The sequence below is a fragment of the Salvelinus namaycush genome, chromosome 20 (assembly GCF_016432855.1).
Source record: "Salvelinus namaycush isolate Seneca chromosome 20, SaNama_1.0, whole genome shotgun sequence".
NCBI classification, from domain to species: Eukaryota; Metazoa; Chordata; class Actinopteri; order Salmoniformes; family Salmonidae; genus Salvelinus; species Salvelinus namaycush.
The window spans coordinates 38,530,626-38,550,400 of NC_052326.1; the positions used below are offsets into that span (position 1 = coordinate 38,530,626).

The window sequence follows — 19,775 nt, forward strand, 5'->3', positions numbered from 1 at the left end:
CCGGTTAGTCGAGGCAATTGAGGTAATATGTACATGTAGGTAGAGTTAAAGTGACTATGCATAGATTAGAAACAGAGAGTTTCAGCAGCGTAAAAGAGGGGTCTGGGTAGCCCTTTGATTAGATGTTCAGGAGTCTTATGGCTTGGGGGTAGAAGTTGTTAAGAAGCCTTTTGGACCTAGACTTGGCGCTCCGGTACTGCTTGCCGTGCGGTAGCAGAGAGAACAGTCTATGCTGAAGTCTTTGACAATTTTTAGGGCCTTTTAGGGCCTCAATTTTTAGCTCCTGGATGGCAGGAAGCTTGGCCCCAGTGATGTACTGGGCCGTTCGCACTACCCTCTGTAGTGCCTTGCGGTCGGAGGCCGAGCAGTTGCCATACCAGGCAGTGATGCAACCAGTCAGGATGCTCTTAATCGTGCAGCTGTGGAAACTTTTGAGGATCTATGGACCCATGACAAATCTTTTCAGTCTCCTGAGGGGCAATAGGCTTTGTTGTGCCCTCTTCATGACTCTCTTAGTGTGTTTGGACCATGATAGTTTGTCGGTGATGTGGACACCAAGGAACTTGAAGCTCTCAACCTGTTCCACTACAGCCCCATCGATGAGAATGGAGGAGTGCTCGGTCCTCCTTTTCCTGTAGTCCACATTCATCTCCTTTGTCTTGATCACGTTGAGGGATAGGTTGTTGTCCTGGCACCACACGGCCAGGACTCTGACTTCCTCCCTATAGGCTGTCTCATCGTTGTCGGTGATCAGGCCTACCACTGTTGTGTCATCTGCAAAGTTGGTGATGGTGTTGGAGTCGTGCCTGGCCATGCAGTCATGAGTGAACAGGGAGTACAGTAGGGGACTGAGCATGCACCCCTGAGGGGCCCCCATGTTGAGGATCAGCGTGCAGATGTGTTGTTCCCTACCCTTACCACCTGGGGGTGGCCCTTCAGGAAGTCCAGGATCCAATTGCAGAGGGAGGTGTTTAGTCCCAGGGTCCTTAGCTTAGTGATGAGCTTTGAGGGCACTATGGTGTTGAATGCTGAGCTTTAGTCAATGAATAGCGTTCTCACATAGGTGTTCCTTTTGTCCAGGTGGGAAAGGGCAGTTTTGAGTGCAATAGAGATTGTATCATCTGTGGATCTGTTGGGGCGGTATGCACATTTGACTGGGTCTAGGTTTTATGGGATAATGGTGTTGATGTGAGCCATGACCAGCCTTTCAAATAACTTCATGGCTACAGACATGAGTGCTACGGGTCAGTTGTCATTTTGGCAGGTTACCTTAGTGTTCTTGTGAACAGGGACTATGGTGGTCTGCTTGAAACATGTTGGTATTACAAACTCGGTCAGGAACTGGTTGAAAATGTCAGTGAAGACAATTGCCAGGTGGTCAGCATATGCTCGGAGCACACATCCTGGTAATCCATCTGGGCCTGCGGCCTTGTGAATGTTGATCTGTTTAAAGGTCTTACTCACATCGGCTATGGAGAGCGTGATCACACAGTCATCCGGAACAGCTGGTGCTCTCATGCATGTTTCAGTGTTGCTTGCCTCGAAGCGAGCATAGAAGTGATTTAGCTTGTCTGGTAGGTTCATGTCACTGGGCAGCTCGCGGCTGCGCTTCCCTTTGTACTCTTTAATAGTTTGCAAGCCCTGCCACATCCGACTAGTGTCGAAGCCGGTGTAATACGATTCAATCTTAGTCCCATATTGGCACTTTGCCTGTTTGATGGTTAGTCAGAGGGTATTTCTGGATTTCTTATAAGCTTCCAGGTTAGATTCCCGCTCCTTGAAAGCGGGAGCTCTACCCTTTAGCTCAGTGCGGATGTTGCCTGTAATCCATCGCTTCTGGTTGGGGTATGTATGTACAGTCACTGTGGGGACGACGTCATCGATGCACTTATTGATGAAGCCAGTGACTGATGTGGTGTACTCCTCAATGCCTATGAGGTACTGTCACCTCATAATAAATATTTGATATGGTGTAGAGAGACAAATAAAAAAATGGAGCATCAAAATACATACGTAGGGGAGTGTAGGTTGACAGCAACAGTAGCATGCACTATTCACTTTTCACACCAAAAACATTCCTTCAAGTTTAGTACAGTAACCATGTATGGCCCATGCTCATTTTCAGAGTTTTAACCATATGTGTAAGGATTGAGAGGTAACAGCGGGAACAAGGCTTGAACCAGCAAACTTGTGATTAGAAGAGACAGAGTGATAGAGGGAAAAGTCCTAAAGTAGAACAGTAAACAGTGAAGGAGAGCCAGTCCACGCTGAGAAAGAGCCAAGCCAAGCCTTGTGAATGTGAGAGGACCAAGTCCATAGTTTTTCTCCAGGCAGACAAAGAGTGAAGTTATGGCTGTCTGCCTACTTTAAATTAAAAACTCTCTCTCTTTCCTCTCTCACTCTCTCGCTCTCTCCATGTGGTACCTATTCCCCTGCCCAGACCCTCCAAAACTGTACTGCCTATATCCCCACACACTTCCCCCTTATCTCCTCCACTCTCTCCTCAGTCTCCCATTCCCCTCCATATGTACCCCAGCCAACCCTCCCACTCTCTCCATCCCCATATATCAGCGCTATCAGATAGTTGGGTGTGTACAGTATGTGAGTGGTAGCACTAAATCACCAGCAGTCTGCTCATATATACAGCTGATGAGGTCATACATCATCAACAGACAGATAACTGTCTCTGATCTGATGTTAGAACACGTGCACCGACACATAAAGACACACATGCAATCCAGATGTAATTCTCTGCTAACTGCTGTTGCAGAAAGACAGACCTGCCTCATATCTGAGCAGTGTGATGTCTTCTGGATGATTTCCAGTCCTTATGGTTCCTGTTCCACTAAGTTCCATGAGTTCTACAGTCTGTCCAGCCCTCTGCTCTTTCTCTGCTGCTGTCCAACTCTATTCTAAATGGGAGATTCCACTGTAACAGAATGGTCCTGAGACACAGATTTTTCTCTTTAAAAAATGTATGTCAAACTAAACCAATAATGGCAAAGTTACACAAACCATAGAACCCTATGCACAAGGATGACTTAACAATTTCCACAGAAAATTTTACAAAAACACATTTACTTGAAAAACAGTGCAGAAATTGTTAATTGTAGTCTTTGTGCATAAAGTTGTATGGTTTGTTTAACTTTGTAATCAATGTTTGTTCTTTTGACATACATTTTTTTCAGAGAGAAATCTGTGTTCAGCATCATTCTGATACCATTTCAGAGAGAAATCTGTGTTCAGCATCATTCTGTTACCATGGAATTGCAAAGTTCCAGCACATCTTCAGCTAAAGATAGCCAATCCAAGCATAAAACACTTGCCATTGTCAGTCCTGCAACTCCATGAGTCACCACCAGATAATTTAGCTCAACCCTCAAAAGGTTATCAAAATGTTTAAATTCAACAACAAAAAACACCACCCTCACTGTGTGAATCAGATATGTTTATGATTTAATCATACACGAGGGCCCTCCCTCTTATTGTGGCTAGAGGGCGCCATTTCAATATGCACTAGTCTAGCACAGAATGTGGGTGTGTAGAATGGTCATTCCCATTGAGTGTTGTTCTATTCAGAATCTTTCATGTTCTATTCAATGCATTTCTATGATTTGGCATTATCAATCAGGCAGGAATAGTTCCCATGGTTACACTGTTTAATGTTTCTGCCACTCTGAGAGGCTTTTCATCACCAACATCTGTCTGTGTGAATACGTGTGTGTGTGTGTGTGTGTGTGTGTGTGTGTGTGTGTGTGTGTGTGTGTGTGTGTGTGTGTGTGTGTGTGTGTGTGTGTGTGTGTGTGTGTGTGTGTGTGTGTGCGTGTGTGCAAGTGCCTGCGTGTGTGTGTGTGCGTGCATACATGTGTATGTAAAAATGTGTGTGTGTGCGTACATGCATAAGTGTGAAAACGCGTAAATGTGTACGTATGGAACACATCTGGGACATGGCCCAGACTCAGTCAACCACACTTCTTGATGATATGTGTGTGATTTCTGGGCCTGTGTCTCCTACATCCCAAACAGGATGTGAACAGAAGATAGCTCTGCAGGACCACTAAAATGTGCGTACCAAGCACACACATTTATACTGTGTTTGTTACCGACCAGGTATCAAACCTTGGTCGTCCATGAGCCTCAAGACCACTTTGGCCCACTGAGCTAAAGCCTAGGCAACATAGGGATTAGTTTAGGGGGCTAACAGTCTTCTGTAAATTGTGAAATGTTAAATTAATTTAGTAATTTCTGCAAATACATCATATTCCAGAGTTTCACTGTGACGAGAACCCACAAGAGAATGTTTACCAATTCAGGCAATGAATTTCCTGCAGAGCAGCTGAAGCAGCTGTGTGATGTGATGAAGAGACATCTGTTTTGGGTATAGAGGTCTGTCTGACCCTCAGGCTCTCTGGAGCCGGTTACTAAAGGAGCCACTCAGTCTACCAACCAACCTCACAGAAGAAAGAAAAAATGTCCATCGTACCCTTGAGGTGTGTGTATCTGGTAACCAAGCAAGTCAAGAGAAATGGGGAAATAGAAAATATATGATTAAAAGGGAGAGACTGAGAGTGTGAAAGAGATGAGGAAAGAGATAAAGAGAAAACGAGCAAGGGAGAGAGATTGAGAGACACACACACACACACACAGAGAGAGCGACACATAAAGAGAGTGTTAGTTGTATAAAGATGCACTAAAACCAAACAGCCCTATAAAGCTGTAATATGGACGTATCTGTCCAGAGTGGGTCAAAGACACTTAGAGAGACACACCGGCCGGGAGGACAGAAGGAGGGGTGCTGGTGGCTTTGGGGTGTTGTACAAAAAATACCAACACTGAAATAACTAATGTACTATATGTATACTACACAATCACTGACTATTTCTGATCACTATGAAGGGACATGACATCTGGTCCACCATACCAGGGCGCTTATATCATGGACCTCTTCAGAGTCTCCCTCAAATTAAAACAAAACGTTATAAAAACTACAGTATGAGACAAAGCTGCTCTGTTAAGAATAGCAGGACTAGCCAGGCCCTGTTACAGGGACAAACACATTCCAAGAGTTCGGAGGGAGAAGTGTTGTGTAATAATATCTCTGTAGGGATGTCCTGAGGGGAAAGCCGTGTAAAATTATATCTGTGGTTCTGAATGTGTTTCAGAAGGAAGAGTGAATTCTAAATTCCACTGTGGATCTGGGCGTGTCCCAGCATCACAGTGATGGGATAAAGACCTATAGAATGATGGAATGAGACGGTCATTAGAAGGGAGAGGTGAGGTCACACACACTTTCCTCTCTCTCTCTCTCTCTCTCTCTCTCTCTCTCTCTCTCTCTCTCTCTCTCTCTCTCTCTCTCTCTCTCTCTCTCTCTCTCTCTCTCTCTCTCTCTCTCTCTCTCTTTCTCTCTCTCTCTCTATATATATAAATATATACATAAACTCAGCAAAAAAAGAAAAAAGAAGCGTCCTCTCACTGTCAACTGCGTTTATTTTCAGCAAACTTAACATGTGTAAATATTTGTATGAACATAACAAGATTCAACAACTGAGACATAAACTGAACAAGTTCCACAGACATGTAACTAACAGATATTGAATAATTTGTCCCTGAACAAGGGGGGGGGGGGTCAAAATCAAAATTAACGGTCAGTATCTGGTGTGGCCACCAGCTGCATTAGGTACTGCAGTACATCTCCTCCTCATGGACTGCACCAGATTTGCCAGTTCTTGCTGTGAGATGTTACCCCACTCTTCCACCAAGGCACCTGCAAGTTCCTGGACATTTCTGGGGGGAATGGCCCTAGCCCTCACCCTCTGATCCAACAGGTCCCAGACATGCTCAATGGGATTGAGATCCAGGCTCTTCGCTGGCCATGGAAGAACACTGACATTCCTGTCTTGCAGGAAATCACGCACAGAACGAGCAGAATGGCTGGTGGCATTGTCATGCTGGAGGGTCATGTCAGGATGAGCCTGCAGGAATGATACCACATGAGGGAGGAGGATGTCTTCCCTGTAACGTACAGTGTTGAGATTGCCTGCAATGACAACAAGCTGAGTCCGATGATGCGACACACCGCCCCAGACCAAGACCGACCCTCCACCTCCAAATTGATCCCGCTACAGAGTACAGGCCTTGGTGTAATGCTCATTCCTTCAACGATAAAACGCGAATCTGACAATCACCCCTGGTGAGACAAAACCGCGAGTCGTCAGTGAACAGCACTTTTGCCAGTCCTGTCTGGACCAGCGACGGTGGGTTTGTGCCCAATGGCGACGTTGTTGCCGGTGATGTCTCGTGTGGACCTGACTTACAACAGGCCTACAAGCCCTCAGTCCAGACTCTCTCAGCCTATTGCGAACAGTCTGAGCACTGATGGAGGGATTGTGCGTTCCTGGTGTAACTCGGGCAGTTGTTGTTACCATCCTGTACCTGTCATTTTTGGATGTACCGATCCTGTGCAGGTGTTGTTACACATGGTCTTTCACTGCGAGGACGATCAGCTGTCCGTCCTGTGTCCCTGTAGCGCTGTCTTAGGTGTCTCACAGTACGGATATTGCAATTCATTGCCCTGGCCACATCTGCAGTCCTCCTCAGATTCAGTAGACAGGCCTCTTTAGTGTCCTAAGTTTTCATAACTGTGACCTACCGTCTGTAAGCTGTTAATGCATCCCGCAAAGGCTGAGGTGTTGCTGACATTTACGATAGCAAATTTAAATTTACCAAAAATAAAATGACGTTTTCGTCTTTTGAGCTTCTAGTCATGAAATCTATGCAGCCTACTCAATCACTTTTTATAGCTACTGTTTACAGGCCTCCTGGGCCATATACAGCGTTCCTCACTGAGTTCCCTGAATTCCTATCGGACCTTGTAGTCATAGCAGATAATATTCTAATTGTTGGTGATTTTAATATTCACATGGAAAAGTCCACAGACCCACTCCAAAAGGCTTTCGGAGCCATTATCGACTCAGTGGGTTTTGTCCAACATGTCTCTGGACCTACTCACTGCCACAGTCATACTCTGGACCTAGTTTTGTCACATGGAATAAATGTTGTAGATCTTAATGTTTTTCCTCATAATCCTGAACTATCGGACCACCATTTTATTACGTTTGCAATCGCAACAAATAATCTGCTCAGACCCCAACCAAGGAGCATCAAAAGTCATGTAATAAATTCTCAGACAACACAAAGATTCCTTGATGCCCTTCCAGACTCCCTCTGCCTACCCAAGGACGTCAGAGGACAAAAATCAGTTAACCACCTAACTGAGGAACTCAATTTAACCTTGCGCAATACCCTAGATGCAGTTGCACCCCTAAAAACTAAAAACATTTGTCATAAGAAACTAGCTCCCTGGTATACAGAAAATACCCGAGCTCTGAAGCAAGCTTCCAGAAAATTGGAACGGAAATGGTGCCACACCAAACTGGAAGTCTTCCGAATAGCTTGGAAAGACAGTACCGTGCAGTATTGAAGAGCCCTCACTGCTGCTCGATCATCCTATTTTTCCAACTTATTTGAGGAAAATAAGAACAATCCGAAATGTCTTTTTGATACTGTCGCAAAGCTAACTAAAAAGCAGCATTCCACAAGTGAGGATGGCTTTCACTTCAGCAGTAATAAATTCATGAACTTCTTTGAGGAAAAGATCATGATCATTAGAAAGCAAATTACGGACTCCTCTTTAAATCTGCGTATTCCTCCAAAGCTCAGCTGTCCTGAGTCTGTACAACTCTGCCAGGAACTAGGATCAAGAGAGACACTTAACCCTCCCGTGGTCCTCGGGTCAGGGTGACCCAGGTCCTGTGTGTGGAGGGCTCCCCGCTCTGTGCTCTGTGCTCGTGGATCAGAGCGACCCAGGCCCTGTGTTTCCAGGGCTCCCGCTCTGTGCTCGTGGGTCAGAGCGACCCTACCAGCCACTGGCGAGGCGTATGCCGTTGAGTGTAGAGAGTCTGCGAGTGTGGCGAGGTTGTGTGTATCTCCCCGCTCTGTGCTCTGTGCTCGGGGGGGGGGTTCAGAGCGACCCAGCCAGCCACTACACAGGTCCAGACATGCTCCGCTGTGTGCTAGAGAGAGCAGCCAAGTGTTATTGTGGCTCGGGTGGGGTGGGTCAACTGCACACGGCTACACACACGCGCGCAAGCGAGCCTCGTGCATTTTCAGGTCTTGGTCTCCCGCGTAAGCCGGCCGGCCATAGAGAGGTTACTAATATTGTCAGCGGCACACACACACACACACACACACACACACACACACACACACACACACACACACACACACACACACACACACACACACACACACACACACACACACACACACACACACACAAAGTGACCGGCGCCCCACCCGTGCCAAGTGCGCTCTTCCCCGCCGCTCAGTGGACCCGATCAGAGGAGCTGAGCGGCCATGGCCGTGCGTTTCACGGCCGTGCAGTTTCTAGAACAGATCTTGTCCAGCGTGGACCAAGAAGACAACTCAGATTCCGAGGAGGAGGAGGATGAGGTTTTGGAAGACGAAGACGGGGAGGAATACAACCCTGAGCGCCGCGAGGTCGACGAGGCTTCTCCTCCCTCTTCTGAGGAAGAGCCCGAGGAAGCCCCCGAGGACGAGCACGAGGACCAATGCGAGGAAGATCAAATCAAATCAAGTTTATTTTATATAGCCCTTCGTACATCAGCTAATATCTCGAAGTGCTGTACAGAAACCCAGCCTAAAACCCCAAACAGCAAGCAATGCAGGTGTAGAAGCACGGTGGCAAGGAAAAACTCCCTAGAAAGGCCAAAACCTAGGAAGAAACCTAGAGAGGAACCAGGCTATGAGGGGTGGCCAGTCCTCTTCTGGCTGTGCCAGGTGGAGATTATAACAGAACATGGCCAAGATGTTCAAAATGTTCATAAGTGACAAGCATTGTCAAATAATAATCAGGAATAAATGTCAGTTGGCTTTTCATAGCCGATCATTAAGAGTTGAAAACAGCAGGTCTGGGACAGGTAGGGGTTCTATAACCGCAGGCAGAACAGTTGAAACTGGAATAGCAGCAAGGCCAGGTGGACTGGGGACAGCAAGGAGTCATCATGCCCGGTAGTCCTGACGTATGGTCCTAGGGCTCAGGTCCTCCGAGAGAGAGAAAGAAAGAGAGAAGGAGAGAATTAGAGAGAGCCAAGATTTTCAAAATGTTCATAAATGACAAGCATGGTCAAATAATAATCAGGAATAAATGTCAGTTGGCTTTTCATAGCCGATCATTAAGAGTTGAAAGCAGCAGGTCTGGGACAGGTAGGGGTTCCATAACCGCAGGCAGAACAGTTGAAACTGGAACAGCAGCACGGCCAGGTGGACTGGGGACAGCAAGGAGTCATCATGCCCGGTAGTCCTGACGTATGATCCTAGGGCTCAGGTTCTCCGAGAGAGAGAAAGAAAGAGAGAAGGAGAGAATTAGAGAGAGCATACTTAAATTCACACAGGACACTGGATAAGACAGGAGAAGTACTCCAGATATAACCAACTGACCCTAGCCCCCCGACACATAAACTACTGCAGCATAAATACTGGAGGCTGAGACAGGAGGGGTCAGGAGACATTGTGGCCCCATCCGATGATACCCCCGGACAGGGCCAAACAGGAAGGATATAACCCCACCCACTTTGCCAAAGCACAGCCCCCGCACCACTAGAGGGATATCTTCAACCACCAACTTACAATCCTGAGACAAGGCCGAGTATAGCCCACAAAGATCTCCACCACAGCACAAACCAAGGGGGGGCGCCAACCCAGACAGGAAGATCACGTCAGTAACTCAACCCACTCAAGTGACGCACCCCTCCTAGGGACGGCATGAAAGAGGACCAGTAAGCCAATGACTCAGCCCCTGTAATAGGGTTAGAGGCAGAGAATCCCAGTGGAGAGAGGGGAACCGGCCAGGCAGAGACAGCAAGGGCGGTTCGTTGCTCCAGAGCCTTTCCGTTCACCTTCACACTCCTGGGCCAGACTACACTCAATCATATGACCTACTGAAGAGATAAGTCTTCAGTAAAGACTTAAAGGTTGAGACCGAGTCTGCGTCTCTCACATGGGTAGGCAGACCGTTCCATAAAAATGGAGATCTATAGGAGAAAGCCCTGCCTCCAGCTGTTTGCTTAGAAATTCTAGGGACAATTAGGAGGCCTGCGTCTTGTGACCGTAGCGTACGTGTAGGTATGTACGGCAGGACCAACTCGGAAAGATAGGTAGGAGCAAGCCCATGTAACGCTTTGTAGGTTAACAGTAAAACCTTGAAATCAGCCCTTGCCTTAACAGGAAGCCAGTGTAGGGAAGCTAGCACTGGAGTAATATGATCAAATTTCTTGGTTCTAGTCAGGATTCTAGCAGCCGTATTTAGCACTAACTGAAGTTTATTTAGTGCTTTATCCGGGTAGCCGGAAAGTAGAGCATTGCAGTAGTCTAACCTAGAAGTAACAAATGCATGGATTAATTTTTCTGCATCATTTTTGGACAGAAAATTTCTGATTTTTGCAATGTTACGTAGATGGAAAAAAGCTGTCCTTGAAACAGTCTTGATATGTTCGTCAAAAGAGAGATTCCGAGAGAGATTCCGGCTACCCGGATAAAGCACTAAATAAACTTCAGTTAGTGCTAAATACGGCTGCTAGAATCCTGACTAGAACCCCAAAATTTTATCATATTACTCCAGTAGTTTATGTGTTGGGGGGCTAGGGTCGGTTTGTTATATCTGGAGTACTTCTCCTGTCTTATCCGGTGTCCTGTGTGAATTTAAGTAGGCTCTCTCTAATTCTCTCTTTCTCTCTTTCTTTCTCTCTCTCGGAGGACCTGAGCCCTAGGACCATGCCTCAGGACTACCTGGCATGATGCCTCCTTGCTGTCCCCAGTCCACCTGGCCGTGCTGCTGCTCCAGTTTCAACTGTTCTACCTGCGGCTATGGAACCCTGACCTGTTCACCGGACGTGCTACCTGTCCCAGACCTGCTGTTTTCAACTCTCTAGAGACCGCAGGAGTGGTAGAGATACTCTTAATGATCGGCTATAAAAAGCCAACTGACATTTACTCCTGAGGTGCTGACTTGCTGCACCCTCGACAACTACTGTGATTATTGTTATTTGACCATGCTGGTCATTTATGAACATGTGAACATCTTGGCCATGTTCTGGTATAATCTCCACCCGGCACAGCCAGAAGAGGACTGGCCACCCCTCATAGCCTGGTTCCTCTCTAGGTTTCTTCCTAGGTTTTGGCCTTTCTAGGGAGTTTTTCCTAGCCACCGTGCTTCTACACCTGCATTGCTTGCTGTTTGGGGTTTTAGGCTGGGTTTCTGTACAGCACTTTCAGCTGATGTACGAAGGGCTATATAAATACATTTGATTTGATTTGATTTGATCTGGTGTCTTAACAACCATTCCACAGGTGCATGTTCATTAATTGTTTATGGTTCATTGAACAAGCATGGGAAACAGTGTTTAAACCCTTTACAATGAAGATCTGTGAAGTTACTTGGATTTTTACAAATAATTTTTAAAAGACAGGGTCCTGAAAAAGGGACGTTACTTTTTTTGCTGAGTTTATATATATATATATATATATGTATAGACAGTTGAAGTCGGATGTTTACATACACCTTAGCCAAATACATTTAAACTCAGTTTCACAATTCCTGACCTTTAATCCTAGTAAAATTCCCTGTTTTAGGTCAGTTAGGGTCGCCACTATATTTTAAGAATGTGAAATGTCAGAATAATAGTAGAGAGAATGATTTATTTCAGCTTTCATTTCTTTCATCACATCCCCAGTGGGTCATAAGTTAACATACACTCAATTAGTATTTGGTAGCATTGCCTTTAAATTGGTTAACTTGGGTCAAATGTTTCGGGTAGCCTTCCACAAGCTTCCCACAATAATTTTGGTGAATTTTGGCCCATTCCTCCTGACAGAGCTGGTGTAACTGATTCAGGTTTGTAGTCCTCCTTGCTTGCACACGCTTTTTCAGTTCTGCCCACACATTTTCTATAGGATTGAGGTCAGGGCTCTGTGATGGCCACTCCAATACCTTGACTTTGTTGTCCTTATGCCATTTTGCCACAACTTTGGAAGTATGCTTGGGGTCATTGTCCATATGGAAGACCAATTTGCAACCAAGCTTTAACTTCCTGACTGATGTCTTGAGATGTTGCTTCAATATAACCACATCATTTTCCTGCCTCATGATGCCATCTATTTTGTGAAGTGCACCAGTCCCTCCTGCAGCAAAGCACCCCACAACATGATGCTGCCACCCCCATGCTTCACAGTTGGGATGGTGTTCTTCGGCTTGCAAACCTACCCCTTTTTCCTCCAAGCATAACAATGGTGATTATAGCCAACAATTCTTTTTTTGGTTCATCAGACCAGAGGAAATTTCTCCAAAAAGTACGATCTTTGTCACCATGTGCAGTTGCAAACCGTAGTCTGGCTTTTTATGGTGGTTTTGCAGCAGTGGCTTCTTCCTTGCAGAGTGGCCTTTCAGGTTATGTCGATATAGGACTCGTTTTACTGTGGATATAGATACTTTTGTACCTGTTTTCTCCAGCATCCTCCAGCATCCTTTGCTGTTGTTCTGGGATTGATTTGCACTTTTCTCACCAAAGTACGTTCATCTCTACGAGACAGAATGCGTCTCTTTCCTGAGCGGTATGATGGCTGCGTGGTCCCATGGTGTTTATACTTGCGTACTATTGTTTGAACAGATGAATGTGGTACCTTCAGGCGTTTGGAAATTGCTCCCATGGATGAACCAGACTTGTGGAGGTCTACAATTTGTTTTCTGAGGTCTTGACTGATTTCTTTAGATTTTTCCATGATGTCAAGCAAAGAGGCAGTGTCTCGCTGGTCTGGACAGGGTGTCTGTTGATCTGTAGCTCTTGAGGTGTTGGGGCTGCGTTTGAGGGCGATGTCCTTCAGGTTCCAGGCAAAGGTGGGCACTGCTGCCTTGTATAGGTGGACCGGGTCGTAAAGGATGTTCAAGTCCAGGGTGGAATTGTGGGCCATGTAGACATTTGGTTTTGAGGCACAGTCACGGGAAATACTTGCATTTACCTGCTGTATGGTAGCAGGGTGAGAGTGTTTTCATGGTAGCAGGGTGGAGTTAACAAGAAATTTGTGGAGTGGTTGAAAAACAAGTTTTAATGACTCCAACCTCAGTGTATGTAAACTTCCGATTTCAACTGTAACTATTTGTTCAGCACTTTTGAAATGTACAGCGATATAATTCAGAACATGGGCAATTTCCCTGTACATCAAGCCAGAACCGTAGGATAAATAAAAGGGCCATATACGCAAACAACGAAAGCTCTTGCAATATTTGATGAGGACATTTCTCTAAAACAGGCTATAGGCTACATGTGCACCACCAAGTCAGAACAGTAGGCTAACTTATGAGGGGGAAGGGACAACATTATTAGGGTGAGGCACATGGACTACTAACAGCTTAGCTACAGTATAAATATATCCTTGGCATATTACATAATTTATGCAGCAGCATAGAATACATTTTTGGACTCACAATTGTGCTGTGCAGACTCGAACAGCAAGGTGGCGCAGCAGTCCTTCTTCTGGGTAAATTTTATCACCACACTTTTTCATCAAAGTGTGGCATTCTCTGGATTTATGGTGCTTTTAAGACAAATGGAAACAAAAAAAACCTAACAAGGTCAAATCATGATGTCAGTGATTTTCAATTCGGAGCTCTAGAAAGAGGCCCAAGTTCCTGACTTGGAATTCCGAGTTGGATAACCGTTCAAAATGTATTTTCCCAATAGTAGCTCGTTTTTCTCAGAGTTCCCAATTGTCTTGAACTCACTGAGGTTTGAGATTTTCCAGTTCCAAGTTTCCACGGCAGAAATCATACTGGATTAACAGCATGGCCAATGTATTCAACCTTTTCTGGCCCATGGTGTTGAATGTGAATGCTTGCATTTAGCCACTGACTCCTTCCAAACCACTCATTGTTGAATTTGCGATGACCAACTTGTTGTGTAGTGTTTATGTCCAATGGCCGATGAGCACCGATACGTTTTATCTATAATTTATCTTCATACAACAAAGATTGAAAAGGATTTGCCAGTGGATTGCAGATTGTGATTCATGATGTTGACTGATTGTTTAGCTTGCTAGCTAAGATTTTGAAAGTATGATGTCGACATGTTCAGTCCAATCAAAGCTACAGTAGATATAATGTGATTTGACATCATTTTATCTGTGGCCAATGACCTTGAGCCTTCTTGGATGGGCATCATCAGGCTGGAACACCTGCATTTTGGAGCTGCCTTACTCAAGAACGTAAAAAAGAGACCATGAGGGTATGCGGCTTTATTAAGTCAATAATTATTGTATTTTTTTTAACATTGTCTGCGAACTGATATGTGACATGTATTCATGTCAAAATAACATGCAAAACAGGATCATTTTTTATATATATATCCTATGTATATTGTGTCTACTGTCTGCTCTCTTCTCTCATCATCGTCTCCCTTCTCCTCATCTATCCTCCCTCTCCCTCTCCCTCTCTGTTTTTTATCTCCTAACAGCTGCCCATCCCATCTCCTCTCATCAAAACCAGCAGGATTCCACTGGGAAAAGAGAGATGGATAGAGAGAGGCACAGAGAAAGGCACAGATAGACAAAGAGGCAGGTAGAGAGATTGACAGGGGCAGAAAGATAAAGAGAGGCAGACAGTGGAAGAGAGAGATAAAGAGAGGCAGACAGGTAAAGAGGGAAATGAAGAAAGACAGACAGGGACAAAAGAGAGACTAAGAGAGGCAGACAGGTGAAATAGAGATAAACAGAGACAGACGGTACAAGAGAGGTAAATAGAGGCAGACAGGGTAGAAGAGAGATAAACAGAGACAGACAGGGAACAAGATAGATAAAGAGAGGCTGGCAGGGGAAGAGAGAGATAAAGAGAGGCAGACAGGTGAAGAGAGAGCTAAAGAGGCAGACAGGGAAAAAGAGAGATAAAGAGAGGCATACAGGGAAAAAAGAGAGAGACTAACAGAGGCAGACAGGGTACAAGAGAGATAAAGCGAGGCTTACAGGGTAAGAGAGGCAGACAGGTGAAGTAATAGATTCAGAGAGGCATACGGGGAAGAGAGGCAGACGGGGAAAGAGAGAGATAATGTTAGCAGACAGGGAAAGAGAGAGATAAAGAGAAGGAAGACAGGTAAAGAAAGAGATAAAGAGAGGCATACAGGGTAAGAGAAGTAGACAGGTGAAGAGAGAGATTCAGAGAGGCAGACAGGGGAAGAGAGAGATAAAGAGAGCCCTGGCAGGGAAAGAGAGATATGAAGAGTGAGGAAAGTAGAGAAAGGCCAAAGAGATTCAGGAGAAGGACAATACTGTGGTCTTTTAGGAATGCTTTTACGCCAGGCTTAATTTTGTTCAGTTTCTATTGAGTTTCATGGTTGAACAGCTTTTCAGACTCAGTAGAGTACAGCATCTGAATGTGTTTTCCAAATACAGTATTCAGCTTCTTTCAGCGATCGTCTTCTTATGTTCTGAACAACCAAACACTCTGCCTGTTGAGACAAGAACAGAGACACTCAGCAGAGGAGAGGAGGGAGCAGATGGGCAGGGTTGTGTGTGGTAACAGGAAAGGGTGAGGGAGGAAAGAAAAGGCAGGGGGACGCTAGCAAAAGTAGAGTGGGGGGGGTCGAGAGGAATGGAATGGATGGGTGGAGAGGGGGATGGAGGAGGGAAGGAAGTGAAGGAGAGAGAGGTTTTCATAAAGTGTTTGGCAAAGACCCTCTCAGTCCTGCACAGCCTCTCAAGAGGGACTCAAGAGGTACTGGTTCTCACTGGTCAGGTAGGTAGGTGTGTGTGTTTGCATGTGTGCATGAGCATTGTATGTGTGTTTTCTTGTGTGTGTGTTTGTGTGTGTGTGCGTGTGTGTGTGCATGAATACTGTATGGGTGTGTGTGGACGTGGGTGTGTGTGGACGTGCGTGTGTGGACTTGTTTAACTACCAGAAGTCCGCACAAGAATAGTAAACAAACAAACATTTTACCAAGTGGGGACATTTTGTTGGTCCCCACAAGGTGAAATGCTATTTCTAGTGGGTTTATGGTTAAGGTTAGAATTATTGTTAGGGTTAGAATTAGGTTTAGGGTTAGGTGCTACAGTAGGGTTAGTTTTAGGGTTAGGGTTAGGAGCTAGGATTAGGGTTAGGGTTAGGAGCTAGGATTAGGGTTAGGGTTAAGATTAGGTTTTAGGGTTAGAGTTAAGATTAGGGTTAGGGTAAACGTACGGGTTAGGGTTAGATTTAGGGTTAGGGTAAAAGTACGGGTTAGGGTTAGATTTAGGGTTAGGGGTTACAAAATATGATTTTGAATGGGACTGAATTGTGTGAAACAAGTTTAGCTGTACAAGAGTTATTTGTCTGTCCCCATCAGATAACCCTTTTTGGTTCCAGATAGAACCCTTTTTGGTTCAAGGTAGAACCCTATTAGGTTTTCCCAGAGGGTTCTACATGGAACCCAAAATAGTTCTACCTGTGGGGACAGCCAAATAACCCTTTTGGAACCCTTTTTTCTAAGAGTGTACATTCTTCTCTTTTTTTACATTCTCCTCTGTGGATCCATTACCTGATGAAGAAAGATCCTTAAATATAGCCCCTGCAGTAACGTACAGTATTTAACATGCAGTATATCTAGTGTTGAGTCAATAGTGCCTGCTGTTTGGATGGGCAGCTGCTCTTTGGCTTGTTTTCATATCTGTTTTATGTGTGTGTGTGTGTGTGTGTGTGTGTGTGTGTGTGTGTGTGTGTGTGTGTGTGTGTGTGTGTGTGTGTGTGTGTGTGTGTGTGTGTGTGTGTGTGTGGTGTGTCTGTGTGTGTGGTGTGTCTGTGTGTGTGTGTGTGTGTGTGTGTGTGTGTGTGTGTGTGTGTGTGTCTGTGTGTGTGTGTGTGTGTGTGTGTGTGTGTGTGTGTGTGTGTGTGTGTGTGTGTGTGTGTGTGTGTGTGTGTGTGTGTGTGTGTGTGTGTGTGTGTGTGTGCTGTTCATGGAATCTCTTTTCATGTGGTGATAGATTACATTTTGATAGATAACATTTGACTTGGGTTTTTCTTTGGTTATGGTGTTTTGATGTTTAGCATCTACATTTTACGGTCATTCCAGGAGTACATTATGTACTAAAGCTCTGGCAGCAGGAATGCATTATGTTGTTTTTACAAAGGGGGGCAGAGAAACGTCTTGATGGTAATTTATGAGTTTCAACTGCCAATGGGAGAGTGGGTCCTATACAATGTTCTCTCATTTCTATGGGCCCCTTTTTTATACAGTAGGGTCAGGTTGGTTGATGATTATTTTTCCACTGTCATTTGGAGTATTTCCCAGGATGTTCAGGTAGGTTTAACTCACATTTCTGAACACTGGGTAAGTCTCCTCTCTTTCTCTCCTCTTAGCTGCAGCAGATTTGTGTGTGAGTTCTTTCCTGCGTGTGTGTGACCATGCGTGGTGTGTGCGTGTTCCTTTTGGCATGCATCATGCCGCTATCCGTCGCCATGCCAGACAGGCAGGACCCGTTTCTCTGGCTGTCCGCCCTGCATGGTCGCGGTTACAACGAGGGCTCCCTATTGGCCGACACCACCGGGGGGGAGTGTCCTGATGAGTGTGACTGCCCGCCCTCCTTTCCCATCGCTATGTACTGTGATGGACGGGGGCTGACAGCCATGCCCACAGTGCCCTCCAGGATGAAGTACCTGTACCTGCAGCACAACGAGATCACCGCCCTGCCAGACTCCGCCCTGGCTAACACTACTAACCTAGTCTGGGTCATGTTGCATCACAACGCGCTGTCTACAGACAAAATCGGCAAGAGGGTAGGTTACTCTATATAACATGACACGTCACTGCACGTCACAATACAGCACTAGACTACACTACACTAGGCTTCGATCAACCAATCAATACATAGATTATAACATCATTTCATCATCATTGTATTCCAGGCGTTTGCCAAGCTGCAAGGATTGGAGCGTCTGTACCTACAACATAACAACCTGACTGGTGTTCCCCCCAACCTGCCACGCTCACTACGAGACCTCAGACTCAACAACAACAACATCAACAAGGTAACGACATCATTCAGACCCTTCATCACCGCTGCACTTTCAAACACTTGTATTCTTCTTCATCTTTATTCAGTCTTTATTTTGATTGTGAATTGCATCCAGATGTTTTTCAATCAAGTGTCAAAGAGGCATGTAAAAAAACACACTCTTGGAAAGACCACAAGCGTTCTGGGCTTCATCACTGTTTTTATGCAATCATTTCAATAAAGTTTCCTTTGTTGTGGTTGCCTAGATTACGCCAGAGGCCCTGGAGGGCATGGGCAACCTGACCATCCTGTATCTCCATGACAACGCTCTGACGGAGATGGGCACATCTCTTAGGGGGTTGAACTCACTCACACTCCTCGACGTCAGCGGCAACAAGCTGAAAAAGGTACCATAATGTAAATGGTGTGTGTGTATGTGTGTGTGTGTGTGTGTGCTTTTCACTTTTCTGTCTTCTCTTTGTGAAGCATTTAGTCAAAAATACCTTTGTAAAAACACAATATATAAATACATTTGTATTGATTGATCAAGTGATCTATTGATTGACTGACTGACCCCCCCAGGTTCCAGACAGCCTCCCAGAGCGCATCCACCAGCTGTACCTGGAGTCTAATGCCATCAGCGCTGTCCCAGAGGGATTCCTCAGTAAGTTCTCCCAGCTGCAATACATTCGCATGGGCCACAACCAGCTGACGGACAAGGGCATCCCTCCCAACACCTTCAACGTGACTGGCCTGGTGGAGCTGGACCTCAGCTTTAACCAGCTGGAGAGGATCCCCCCCGTCAGCCAGACGCTAGAGCACCTCTACCTACAGGCCAACCACATCAAAGGTGTGTGTAATTAGTGATGTCTGACAACCTAATTAAGCATAATCAAAACTAATTTATGAGTCATCTCATCATGAACTACGGAGGCCCCTGAGGATCAACAGCAACCACATATCATATCCTTAAACTGTATACAGTATGCATGTTTGCATGCAAGCAGAACATACACATGCACATGTATGAGCACAACATCTTGGCTGTCCATTGAAGTCCATGATGACAATACTCCATTGAAGTCCATGATGACAATACTCCATTGAAGTCCATGATGACAATGCTCCATTGAAGTCCATGATGACAATGCTCCATTGAGGTTGGGGGGAAGCTAAGTTACAGTAAGGCTTCTGGTGCTTGGGACACGTCATGTGGTTGTGCAGCATAGTGTGGCTGTGGTGCACAGATGCCCTTACACTCTGCTGCAGGTAGGACACGTCCAGAGTCTAATGACGTGATTCCAGCAGCACTTAGAAGTTGAAGAAACACATTTGCTCTTTGTTTGAATGCCAGAATTTGTTTGAATGCCAGAATGTAAACAATATCTCTCTCTGTCTCTACCTCTCTCGCTGGCTCTCTCCCACACTTGTCTCCTTCCCCTCTCTGTTGCTCTCTCCCTCTCTCTTTGTAGAGTTTACCCTGGGTAGTTTCTGTAGTGTCGTGGACGTGATTAACTTCTCCAAACTGAGGACGGTGCGTCTGGATGGGAATGAGATCAGCACCGGGGATGTCCCCTCCGACTCAGTCCTTTGTCTGCGCATGGCCAACACCATCGAGGTGTAACACTCCCCTCTCACCACCAGGCTACAGCACCATCAAGGTGTAACACTCCCCTCTCACCACCAGG

General features: G+C 45.6%; 1 protein-coding gene across 1 annotated transcript; it reads left to right on the forward strand.

The window, feature by feature from the left end:
* Nucleotides 1-17,497: 17,497 nt before the first annotated feature.
* Nucleotides 17,498-19,711, forward strand: fmoda (fibromodulin a). The gene is made up of 5 exons (XM_039015499.1): nucleotides 17,498-17,869; nucleotides 17,999-18,121; nucleotides 18,354-18,494; nucleotides 18,670-18,937; nucleotides 19,560-19,711. Exons 1-5 carry the CDS (start codon nucleotides 17,498-17,500, stop codon nucleotides 19,709-19,711), a joined length of 1,056 nt encoding a protein of 351 aa, XP_038871427.1.
* Nucleotides 19,712-19,775: the final 64 nt, after the last annotated feature.